The 12,522-nt window shown below is 38.0% G+C and overlaps 2 protein-coding genes and 1 long non-coding RNA gene across 11 annotated transcripts in view; 2 read left to right on the forward strand and 1 right to left on the reverse strand.

The window, feature by feature from the left end:
- Nucleotides 1–1,124: 1,124 nt before the first annotated feature.
- Nucleotides 1,125–8,999, forward strand: LOC110839969 (phenylalanine--tRNA ligase alpha subunit). Of its 3 annotated transcripts, none has more exons than XM_087354695.1 (10): nucleotides 1,125–1,324; nucleotides 2,078–2,215; nucleotides 2,458–2,675; nucleotides 3,555–3,776; nucleotides 3,959–4,074; nucleotides 5,308–5,492; nucleotides 5,821–5,956; nucleotides 6,197–6,419; nucleotides 6,929–7,030; nucleotides 7,676–8,999. In XM_087354695.1, exons 1-10 carry the CDS (start codon nucleotides 1,142–1,144, stop codon nucleotides 8,427–8,429), a joined length of 2,277 nt encoding a protein of 758 aa, XP_087210821.1. In that variant the 5' UTR covers nucleotides 1,125–1,141; the 3' UTR covers nucleotides 8,430–8,999. The 3 variants fall into 3 exon arrangements, with proteins under 3 accessions (XP_087210821.1, XP_087210822.1, XP_087210823.1); XM_087354696.1 differs by having other exon boundaries at nucleotides 5,308–5,456; XM_087354697.1 differs by lacking the exon at nucleotides 7,676–8,999 and having other exon boundaries at nucleotides 1,126–1,324; nucleotides 6,929–7,034.
- Nucleotides 9,000–9,695: 696 nt separating this feature from the next.
- On the reverse strand, nucleotides 9,696–11,606 carry LOC110839966 (uncharacterized). The gene is made up of 2 exons (XR_015536694.1): nucleotides 11,481–11,606; nucleotides 9,696–10,227 (listed from the first exon to the last, which is right to left on the reverse strand). It is a non-coding gene; the product is annotated as an uncharacterized LOC110839966 (long non-coding RNA).
- The window catches only part of unc80 (unc80, NALCN channel complex subunit), a 58,348-nt gene continuing 57,406 nt past the window's right edge, over nucleotides 11,581–12,522 (forward strand). For all 7 annotated transcript variants that reach the window (XM_087354463.1, XM_087354467.1, XM_087354468.1 and 4 more), the window contains exons 1-2: nucleotides 11,581–11,674; nucleotides 12,276–12,324. In XM_087354463.1, coding sequence (XP_087210589.1) covers nucleotides 11,589–11,674; nucleotides 12,276–12,324 — 135 coding nt within the window. In that variant the 5' untranslated portion in view covers nucleotides 11,581–11,588. The remainder of the gene's footprint in view (nucleotides 11,675–12,275; nucleotides 12,325–12,522) is intronic.

Consider the following 12,522-nt stretch of genomic DNA (forward strand, 5'->3'; position numbering starts at 1 on the left):
GCTATACCTTAAGTGCCTTGAGATGTATTAGACTCTTTGATATTGGCACTTTGGTTGCTGCTAAGATATCCAAAAATAGGTATGTCACAGACCTCATTTGACTGTTGCCATTGCTTAGATCCAGGGATATCTTTGCACCATTTTGACTTCCCTACAGCTTGGACATATGCCGAGTTATCTGCTGAAATTAAGTCTAATTTCCGAAAGGGCAAAGTTTTGAACAAAACTGTTCTTGTAAGTAAGATTATTTAATTCCCTACCAATATCAGTATGACTGGGGTTCAGTTCCCTGCATGGCATATTTCTCTCAACGCCATAATGTCCAGACAGGCTCAGGCACTCATACATCCTCCCACTAACTTCCATTTGGTGCAGAGGCTAAGAGTGCATCGAGCTCTTCTTCCACTCCTCATTACATTGGCATGGTAAGATTCTTAATTAAGAACTAGGCACAACTTTACCTTTTCTTTGCCATCATCATTACATACATGATGGCCAAGGCAGCTTCATCGGAGAGTGTCGGAACCATCAGGAGTCAAGAAATGTAGTTGGTGGTGAATGTTTGAAGAATGTGCAACATTAATTTCTTATACCATTCTACTATTATTGAGAGTTGCTTTAATAATGACGGGGACAGTGTGACATATGAAACGTTGGTAAACATCTACCATACTACACGGCACAACAACCCAGAAGACAGAAATCTTCAAAAGTAACATTAATTTTGAAACTGAATTTTTACAACATACCTGCATACTCTTTGCCTTTTGGTGAGGGAAGTGTAAACCCGATGTGTTTAAATTTCCCACTGGCATAATAATTTCCTACTTCTAAGCCGAAAACAAATTGTAGTAAGCAGATGACTGTTTTCTGGATTGTAGTGCCACGTAGTATGGTAGAATTTCACCGATATTTCAGAAATACTTGTTGCCTCCATCTTCAGGACGATGAGAATTTAGTAACTTCGTAATGATATACGATGATTTAGATACAGGAATTTGTCATAAGTATCGGCGTTAATTGTGATATTTTGTATGTTCTGTGGTAGTTCCGTACTAAGATTACTATGAGCTTTTGAATTCTCTTTGATGATAAACGTGTTCGTGTTTAAGACACTGGTATTATCTATGATGACAATCACATGGCTGATGTCTATGTAGCGAGCAGCGTGGAGGAGATACGAATGGCGTCTGATTTAAGCGAGAAAGTTCTGCATTATTTAGATACACATGAAAGTGTAGATACATTGCACTTAGCAGTTCTCTTCAATGTAGACCATCAGAAGGTTATTGGAGCTGTGAAAAGTTTACAAGCTCTTGGTGACGTAAGTGATCCAGAAAGAATGCAATATGCATGAAAGATGCCTTTGATATATTTTGGCCAGGGGACCGAGACATTAGTTTGGTTTGCACCATTATGAATTTATTAAATGTATTTCGAGTGAGTCAGATTACATTACAGTTCCAAAGTTAATTCAGAAATTTCCGATTCGTAATAATGTGCGTGTGAGGCACATCAAAACAAGACCGGTATAAGTGATATTGAGGTTCTAACGTTGGTGAAGATGTCGATGTTGGTCTTCTGGGTTGAAATTTCGTGTGGACTTGGAGGGAGACGCCAGTGTTCCAGAGGAACATTGCTTCAGTTTTCAGCCCAGAAGACGGAGGCAGTACGTTCCTCCGAAATGTTGGTGTTTACCTACAAAACCACAGGACATTGCAGTCCAGGTAACCAATGTCAACATCTCGCGTAATATTTACCCTTTGACTACAAGTTCTGAGTTGTTTTGATGTAGGACGAGTATGCTTAAAATGATATCTCTGTTCTCTGTATAATCCAGAATGAAACATTTTAATGTGTATTAAGTACCAGTACCCTTGTGTTTTTGTACGGGATATATTTTAGTATTTTAATAAACTAGGGGAGGCAAAAAGAAATATGCTATATTGCAGATGCCTTGTGTAAAACATAACGAGATGGGAGTAGTTACACTGATTTAACCAGAAGCTGCTTCTGCTACTTATCACAACATGCTGAGTTTTGTAAATGTTATGATATTGAGTGATCCCTGTTGCAGTTGGTCACTGTGGAACAAGAAGTGCACAAGAAATGGGAACTCACAGATGAAGGAACAAAGGTAGCAGAAAATGGTAGTCATGAAGCAGTTGTGTATAACGCTGTTCCTCCTAATGGAATCTTGCAGTCTGACCTCACCGTATGTTAATATTCACTTCAGTATATAGTTACGGGTTACACTGATACTAATAGAGTACCATGTTAATTAAACACATGGATTGTTTTAACTTTATACCTTATTCATGTTCATTGTGATTTACTTTCAGAAAGGGGAGTGTAATTCTTAATTAAGGTTTTTGTTACAAATTTTTATGTATATAAAAATTATTATATAAGCTGTTCCATCGTAATCAGCCTTTGCTCTCACTTGTTTTGTTGCAGAATAGTTTAGCAAATATCAAAGTTGGATTCAACAAGGCAATGTCATGTGGATGGATTTCAATATCCAAACAGGGAAATGAATCATTGGTGACTCGCAAGGTAGATTCTATCATTGACTTAGTCCAGCAGCATCTAAGGCTCATTCAAGCTGACAAAAGTAACGAAGTTGACGATGCACACAAGCAGGAATATCGGAAAAGGAAGTTGCTGCAAGAAGTGTAAGTTCGCGTTTACTTGTTTATAGCGTTAAAAGTTACGGCCAGGAATAGTGTTGTATTTTCTGTTTGTTCATGTCTTCGAATACTAAAATACATTATCTAGTAAAACAAAATATATCAGATTGAATATTCTAATAAAATACTTGAAATCGTAAATTTTATGTTGTACAGATTGGTATTCTGAGAGACATCCTTTCTTCGGAAGTTGAGGTAGAAAAGTTATTCTTCTATTACCTTTATTATTGTGGTCATAAAAATAAGGTTTCTGCATATATCATGAGAGAACTCCTTCCAACTAGACAGCTACAACTCAACAGGAGCTTATTCATTGGCTGGAGTTGTGTGACAGGTCGTTAACTACAGCTCAGCCAATCCCATCACCCATAGTCTGTGGCAAGTACTTGCAGGCGTTCGCATATCTGTCAGCCTATTGAATGAACTAATCATGTTTGTCTATTATTTTGTCATTGGAAGGGATGTGAATTACTTTCCAAATACCTGTTTGTTTGTTTTTCCAATTACTTATTTGTGGTTTATTTATTGACACTCTCAGTAGCTCTTACCGTATGGCAGTGATTGATATTATTAACGAATGAATTGGAAGGAATGTGGACAGAAGCAGTTGTGGTCTAATTCAAGGTACTACCATGATTTTCTGGAGAGACTGAGGAAAACCATTAAAGCTTTAGTCAGGATTGCTGGTATCGAGGCCAGAGTTATAATCCAGGACTTTCCATATACGAAGCCCACTTGTTACCACCTTGTTCAGTGTTATGTTTTAATATCCCACAGTACTGTAAGAATCAAGATCATGAAGATTTCTTAGTGAATTATACATATATATGAACGTTAAATCGTAGGTGTTTATTTTATTTTCAGGGTAATTAAAAGCTTCCTCTTAGGTAAAGGTAAAGACTTCACCGTATCCGTAGAGAAAGCGGAGTCGGACTTGACAGTGGAAATGATCACCGGTGGTTCATGGCGAGAGAAGAAATTTAAACCGTATAATTTAGATGCCCTGGGTGTTCCGCCAGCTTGCGGACATCTTCATCCACTTCTCAGAGTTCGAGCTGAGTTCCGTCAAATCTTTCTGGAAATGGGGTGAGTATGATCAGAAGGGACTTTCTTGGTGTTTAAAACCTTGCGCTGCACATTATTTTTTTGTTCCCCCCCACTGCTTTGGAAGCCAAAGTTCACAGTAGACTGTAGAGCTTGAGAAGAAGAAGAAGATGATAACTATGTGGATAATGATGATGTGATGACTCCTATTTTTACTATCACAGGTTCACTGAAATGCCGACCAATAACTATGTTGAGAATTCATTCTGGAATTTTGATGCTCTCTTTCAACCTCAGCAGCACCCAGCTCGTGATGCACACGACACATTTTTCATTTCAAGTAAGTTTTATAATATTTGCAGTTTTGTAACTAATCTCTTACAGCCCAAGTTGATGCAGAGTGACACTTAACCTCTTGATTAACACATGAAAACTAATGCACTGCAAAAAATATATACCGAATTAAATAGTATTAAAAATATATTAAAATTTGCCGTCAATGTGACACAACAACGGATGAAGATACAATATGAAGGACGAGAAAATGATAAGAAAAATGAAAACTAAAAAGCATTAAAAATCAGTAATTCAGTTAAAAAGTTTATAACATAACACCTGATGACGGCACTATTGATAGCCGAAACATGTCGTAAATGTTCCATATGTAAATCGAGTACTCGATACGGAACGAAAAATGATATTTTAATCTTTTAATTATCTTATATTGTGATTGACGGCCAGTTTTAATATATTTTTAATACTATTTAAATAAATCACAATATGACGCACCTACAATATCTTATATACCGAATTGTTCGTACACATTAATAAAATGAGAGTCTACAAAAGATTCTCTTAAAATTAAAAGGATGTATCATGAGCTGGGGGGGGGGGGGGGGGGGTTGAGAAATGTGTACAAAATTTTAATTGGAAAGCTTGAAGGCAAGGGACCGCTTCGATGGGAGAGTAGTATTCAAACGGATCTTAGAGAAGAAGGGTTGTTTGCAGTATCCCATTTGGTAGCACGGTTGCCTATAGTGTGGGTGGCTGGGCTTTCGATCCAGCAAGGAATATATTTTTAATCACAATGTCTAGTATGACTTCGGCTAACAAATTTTTACTGATATTAATTCTTTCCATTTCCAGTTCTTTTGATAACTCATATTTTTGTAGTCAGTTTTGTTTCTAGGTACATTAAAAATTATATTATGGATTCTGAGGTGTTAAACCATTATTAATTATTTGCAGTTGTAACACTTGTATGTTATTGTTAAAACATATAATTGTGTATTAAATACACGGGTAGTATTGATATAAAGATTTGTTTAAAGAATTTATGGATGTGCCTGTATTAATAGTGGTAGGAAGTCAACATTTTCAAGGTAATTAACATTTTGTGGACTGGATTTTGAAATTATTGTATATTATAAAATCAGTGATGTGCACATTTTTTTTATTTTTGGTTTAAGATTTTGAGGGATCTGTAATGATGAAAACATTATAGATAGAAATATCTATGTCCTGAAATGAAGGGAGGTAGGAGATGTTTGGAAATCAACGTTTTGTTTCGCAGATCCTAGAAGCAGCTGTCACTTCCCACCTGAATATCTGCAGAAGGTAAAACAGGTTCATAGTAAGGGAGGATATGGATCGCAGGGATATGGATATGACTGGAAGTTAGAGGATGCTGAGAAGAACTTGCTTAGAACTCACACGACAGCTGTGAGTGCACGGATGTTATATCTACTTGCGAGGGAGGTTAGTTTCTCTCTCTCTCTTCAAGGAATGAATATGGTAACATTTTCCCATTTAAGGTGTAGGTTAGTTGATTACCAGAATCACAAACGATGGAAAGGAACTTCATTTTAATCTTGCACAACGTTTATACTATGTTAGTGCCTGTATGTTGCGCCGACTTTTGATGGACGTGCGCTGTAGAGTTGCAGGTCACATGTACCCGGGAACAATTTCAGTGCTTAATGGTCCTGTAGCGGCACCTGGCACATTTAATAAATGTTATTATGTGACCGCTAAGTATGACTGTGAGTTCAGTGGCTTTGATGATTTTTTAACTAATTTCTTTCAGGGATTTAAACCTTCCAAGTACTTCAGCATTGATCGGGTGTTTCGTAATGAGACTCTTGATGCCACGCATCTTGCCGAATTTCATCAGGTGGAGGGGGTCGTTGCTGATTATAACCTGACGTTGGGTGATCTGATAGGTATGCAGTGATATTTGAAGTGAAAATCAATTAATATATTTCTTTTATAATTCTACTGTAACGTACAAGACTGGAGATGGATGGTCCAGTCTGTCGAGTATTAGCTGAGAGAAAACTGACATTCTAACCTGTGAAGAGATGTTATACTAAGAACTCTATGAGAATGTTTATTATCATCTGGAAGCATTTCTGCTAACGTTGTGTAGCAGCGTCGTGCCCGATGTGTTTGTGTTGTTGCAGGAACGTTGTATGAATTCTTCAGTAAGCTTGGCATAACTCAGCTTCAGTTCAAGCCGGCATATAATCCGTACACGGAGCCCAGTATGGAGGTGTTCTGTTATCACACGGGTCTGAGAAAGTGGATTGAGGTTGGAAATTCTGGTGTCTTTAGACCAGAAATGCTTCTGCCAATGGGTGTTCCGGAAGATGTTAATGTCATTGCATGGGGACTTTCTCTTGAGCGGTGAGCTCTTTTTAAAAATAAAAGTAAACGTAAATTAATTCACTTCTTCTCATGTTGGTTGGGATCTTTTATTAATATCCAGATAAAAGCTAAAACCTTTTGAATCCACGTTATAAAAGTGTTGATTTGTCTAAAGATTCATGGCCCCTCATGCAGTACAGTGCATTCGGATTGAGCACGTGTACTGATCGTAAATGTAACTATAGGAAGGAACGTGCGCGCAGCAATTTACTGTTATAGATGGTCATTCAGAAATGATTGGGACTTGCCTTGAATACAGGCTTACAGGTGATGATAGCCGCACACTTCAAATATTCCTCGATGATGGTGGGGTGGCTGGCAGAGTTTGGTGTGGTTTGTAGAAGTATAACAAATATAATACTCCAGATTCTTTCTTTGTGGTATTTTTTTTTTGTTACAAAACTCTAGTTAATTCATTCTTTCAATTTTTAATATTTATTATGTAAGTTCTGTATGCCAAATTTGGTACATTTTCATTTCTCTTGCAGACCAACCATGATCAAGTATGGATTGAACAACATTCGTGATCTTGTTGGAGCTAAAGTTAATCTGCAGATGGTTCACGACAGTCCGATATGTCGGCTTGACAAGTGAGAATACCGTACATTTTCTGTACTTTGTAGTTATTTTGCTTGTAGATGAATAGAATGCTATGTCCTTAGGTGTGGTGAAATTCAAAGTTGATGGTTTTCTGGCGATGGAAAACCAACATTAAACTGACTTGACTCCATGGGGTAGAGTCCATTTTGAGCAGATAATAATCTCTCTTCTAGTCAAGACATTTCTAACCTTTCATGTAACCCAAAGTTTTATTACCAATTTCATAATGCCCTACCACTTTCTTGCTATCTTGAGCCAAATGAATCCGGTCCATGCCCTCGATCCCTCTGCCTTTAAGATTCATTTTAATATTATCCTACCACCTACACGTAATATTCCAAGTAGTTTCTTTACTTTAGGTTTTCTGACTGTAATTTTTTGTGCATTTCTTATTACCACGTAAAAATAATTTCCTGGAACATTTATTGGAAGTGTGGGCAGGAAGGTAGGGGAATTAAAGTGAATGCTTTTTGTCAAGTCTATACATAACAGGACCCGCTTAATTGAAGATACTTTAAATTAGACCAATACTGCCATAAAATTGTTTTTTTCTGTTTGTCGGAGCATGTGATGAAAATTGCATTGCCTGATTGTTCTCATGGGTTTTCTTACTTTGCACTTTTGAATGTTTTCAGGAATGGAACGTTGGGGACGGATCTACAGACATTGGAGCAGCGCTGGAATTCCATTCTCTTACGGTTAGAACAGTTGTATACAGAGCTGAGAAAGCTAAAGAATAGTTCTGATAATCCTGAAAATGGCTTCCAGAATGTGGATGAACAGAATTTAGAGTTTGCGATTGTCTCAGATCCTCATCATCCTCCGTACTCTCTCGTCATCCTCTCAAAATTGCTCGCGGACAGGTACAGAATCAAGGTGTCATCTCACGCCCATTCTTCTGTTGCTTTTATTCCTTCTGAATTGCAGTCTTTTTTGACTGGTCCTTCAAACAGCGTTGGTACAGGCAGGACTATAAAAATAACATTGATATGGAAGAAGGTGGGGAAGGATCCCTTGTTAATCCAGTGCCCTATTTCCAATGGTACAATAGCAGGAGAAGTGAATATTGCAAGGTACCTAAATCGTTTGCTGGAGCAAAAACCTGATCCTGTTCTCGTGTATGAAAGTAAGGGGGAAATTTATGGAGGCCAAGTGGATGAATGGTTGGATAGTATTTATATGTCATTAACTCGTGGAAGTAACGAGGTACGTTCATATGCCCTGACTTCACTTTCCGCTGTTCTTAGTAAACAGGATTGGTTGCTTCACTCGATGTCTGTCGCAGATATCTGTCTCTGGTCTTCATTGAAACAGAATCCGTATTTAATCGACTCCGATTCTAATCTGAAAAAATGGTTTAGAAAATGTCAGCATATTTGGTTCACTTAAATTCCTACATATTTAAATTTAACTGTGAATGGTCTCGTTACTTTTGTTGTGACCATTTGAATGGCTGCCATTTCCCGTTGGGAGTGTTCTGAGGGACTTAGGTATTTTTAGTGACGTAATATTTTGATATTGAATATGGTTGATGGAAAGTTTCAGAAGTAACTTTATAACAAGTATTAGGGCTGTGAATGTGATATTGTCTGTTCAGTAGAGGAATATAATGAAAAGTGTTTAAAGTGTGTATCATGGCATTTGAAAAAAGCAGAATGAAAAAGTTAAAATGCTTGACATGTGACATGCTGGCGTTTCTGTCTCAAAGATCATTGAAGAGTTTGAAATAGAGGAAACAAAGATGAGATCCAGAAATTTGCTCTTGAATTTAATTATGATGGTGAAGTGTTGAGATGGAAGTAAAACGTAAGTGTAAATGCTTTCAAATCTGACAATGTCTGTTATAGTCAAAAGGTTAATTTGAAACCTTGTAAAAAATAATGTGAATAGTTGGAAATGTAACATGTAAATAGTATAACACAATGAATGGAAAATAAAGAAAGCTGTCTGAAATTTTGATTACCAGTGTTGTGATTATTGTAATGAGGATACCCATGAAGAAATGACAGTTAAGTTGGAGAACCACTTAAAAGAACCTACTGCCTGTTGCATGCCTCAGGTTGAGGATGGAGAAGGCCTCTTAGATGTGAAGGGTACAAGAAAATGTTTAGAATTAGCAGTTGTGGACAGGTGACAAGGGATAGTCGCCAGTTAGGGGGCTAACAAGAGAGAATAGAATTCCTAGATGGGAGAGGAATATTAAAATGGGTCTTAAAGATAGGTAAGAGGGTACAAATTGGATAAATCTGGCTTAGGGTAAGGACTGGTGACTGGTTTGTGAACACAGTAATGTCCTTGAGGTTCTATAATTGGCAGTGAATTTCTCAGCTGAGTGACTATCAACTTATAAATGAGGATCTGCTCTGCAGAGTTGGTTGTCATTTTTGAAGAGGTTCTACTAATCTCATTACAGAGTTCCAAGAAAACCAGTGATGGTGTTTATACTTCATACCGAGCAAATGCATTTTACATATTCCTACTGTTCTGTGTGTTTACCCACCAAAATTCTGTAAATTCTTATGTTTCAAGCCACATGTAGGCCTACTATTATAACCTCCCCCTACAAATTCCGAAAATCGTCGTCGTGAAACTTACTGTACTAAATACGAAATGGTAATGTTGTTAAAATATATAATATTAAATTAATAACCAGTATTAATATTAAATAACCAATTATTTATTCGTAAGTATTTATTGCAAATGACAGTTGCTGCTCTAGTTTGTGATGTGGCTACCCTGACTAAGGGTTTACAGTTCGTGGATTTTTACGAAAATAAGTGGCTATCACTATAGTCCAAATCTTCATCAGCATCGTAGAAGAATAATGGGACATGACTGTACCCGAAAGTTAATATAATGATCACAATATTCCTGCGTAAAAATTTGCTCGCCTGGAAATGTGCATGTTTATAACCCTGCGGAAATCGGAAGAATTCGGGAAAGTTCGTGCTTCTCGTAGTGTGGTCCAGCATCCCCTTCATTTCCATGGTTAACCCTCCATTCAATCTCCCGTCTTTCTCTTGCTAGCATCGAACGGTGTGGTAGTTTGTACGGCCTGACCACAATTCTATGTTCTTGTGCTGCATGTAGATCTCGCAGCTCTGTACATAAGATCAATGTGATCTGTCACCTCGGGTTTGACACACAATTGGATCTTGTCGTCGGGCGTCAGCAACAGCGTTGGGCACTAGAATTGCACAGGTAAGTAGTATGTATAAGCGCCATAATTGTTAACACGTATTTATTTCCAAAACTAGTGGACTCTTGTTTACTAGATTCGTGCCTTTTTTAGAACGCTGTGCTTCATTAGGATGGACTTATAGTGTTATGGAATTCTTTGTAAAGAAATTGCAGACGAACAAATATAAATAGGCCGGCTTTTGTTTGTAAATATATAAAATACCCTGTAGGAAGGATCAGTTCGCCTAATCGGGAGATAAGAAGAGATGAAAAATCGCAAACTTTTTCAGCAGGAGCCTGATGATGATGATGAAGACCCCGGAGACGAACAAATTCCAATTTTTCTAATCGGATTTGACGTGTGTTTTTAATGTAATAATTGCGAATATAATGCCTTTTTTTGCGGTAGTACAGAGTAGAAGTATTACTTCCAACCTCCCCCTTCCTCGAAAGTAAATTAAAATAGGTGAGTGCTTAAGAATGTCTCCGGCAAACAAAATTTCGTTCTGTAGTTTCATTGCATTTTTGTCTAAAATATCGCCGAAAGTGACATAATTAATCTGATTACAAAGCAAACATCCTACACCGGCATTACATGAAACTTTTTTATGACTGTACATGGCAAAATCCGGCACGGGGTCTGGTATTTGGGCCGGGCCTGTGGTTGGCAGCTCAGATACTGTTAAAAACATCCGAACCTGGTGGAAATGATCGCAAATAAACGTGCAGTTTCGAGTCCATCATTACTACGGAGGTAGCAAGACTTTGCTCCGGTAGCTGACATGACCATTGTGCATGATGGACACAATTCATCAGTCGATGCTATTGGGATGACCCACAGACTCGTGGTGGCAGCCTCTGTTTTTGTGACTTGCATGTGGAAATTCAGTAGCTGTTGATTTAAATTTGTGCAAGAGCTTATCGCAGTGAAGAAGGTAGAAGTAAGCAGCTAGGGACCATACTTTTGTCGCAAAGGAAACGTTATTCTTAGTTTCGCATATTTTATGCTCATTACACAATCGGGCTCCGGAAGAAAATCTCATTCACTTTATTGTATGTAGGATTTTCGTAGGTGCCCCGTCCCCGAAAGAACTTAGAAACTAGGTATCCGATATCCTTGTACCGTTCTCCAGACCCCTGAGATAATATAATGATACGACAGTTAGGGTAGATTGTGAATAGATCGTGCAAAGTTACAGCTTTCGTTTTTTTATAACCTAACCTAACCCAACTCGGGAATAAAGTTGATTTTGAACATGCCTCTGTTCATGTTGGCACTCTTCAGTCGACTTCTCGGAAGTCACGCTCATCTGGAATTTAGCATAGAATTTCATTTCAATTTCCAGATTTATTCCGAAAACCGCCGACATGGATAGACGAACCTCCTTGGACGACAGCTTCAACGACCAGGCACTTCCTATTCCTATACAAATCTTCCTCTGGCGTCAAGTCAGGTAAGAATAACAGCAATACGAATGGACTTACATTTCTTCTCAAGGCCCAACAAATCCACTCGACTGCTCGTTCGGGAAGAATGGAAAATCTTTTCTATCAGTGACATACGCTCGGGGCATTTTCTGTCGTGTTGTTTCAGGATTTGGACACCGCGTCTCTCTTGAGATAGACATTAGCTTCAGCTAATGGACCCCATCAAAGTGTGTTTTAGTATACTTCCTGATGACGGAAGCAGAGCGTCGCTTCTGAAACGTGTTATTTTTATCTAAAACGATACGATATAAAAAGCCCAGAATAGGCCATGTGCCGGATAAATGAAGTCACAGCCAAGTTCGTTGATCTGTGCACCTTCAAGTAACAGCATCCGATGTACAGGACCGATTTGAACTAAACTCGGTACGAAATACAGAAACTAAGCCTTATGGAGCTTTATTTTAAGGGAAGGGCCCCAACAAACCTGCAAGTGAATGTTTTGAGTTCTTAGATGTTTTGTGGTGTGAAATGTGTGAAGTGTTATACAAAGTGTAGCTTTGATTCACTTGATACATTTTAAGGGCCTTGTTAAGGCATTTGCTTAATATAACTTACCGTCTTCCACAGCCCTTTCATTAGACCGAAACTTGGAAAACTCCACGAAGCCTCTTGTATGGTAAGTGTAAAGCATGCAGTTTAAATGTGCACCCGGCTTTCATATTTACGTAATGTCGCTCAGTGTTGGCAGCAGTGCATTTGTAAATAATATTATCTTTACAGAAATTGCATGCGATTTAAATTCAAGCGTAAAAAAATATATATATTTCCAGCATAAATATTACTTTTTAATTCAACCATTCGAGGCCGCAACGTC

This window comes from Zootermopsis nevadensis, unplaced genomic scaffold, assembly GCF_977971745.1.
Source record: "Zootermopsis nevadensis isolate Lab colony 2312 unplaced genomic scaffold, Znev_1.0 Znev_ptg000023l, whole genome shotgun sequence".
Classification (NCBI taxonomy): Eukaryota; Metazoa; Arthropoda; class Insecta; order Blattodea; family Termopsidae; genus Zootermopsis; species Zootermopsis nevadensis.

Coding starts and splice junctions, on each gene's coding strand:
- LOC110839969 (XM_087354695.1), top strand. CDS start 1,142: ATGGCTGATGTCTATGTAGCGAGCAGCGTGGAGGAGATACGAATGGCG. Junction 2,216..2,457: donor TCTTGCAGTCTGACCTCACC/GTATGTTAATAT, acceptor GTTTTGTTGCAG/AATAGTTTAGCAAATATCAA. Junction 6,420..6,928: donor TGGGGACTTTCTCTTGAGCG/GTGAGCTCTTTT, acceptor TTTCTCTTGCAG/ACCAACCATGATCAAGTATG.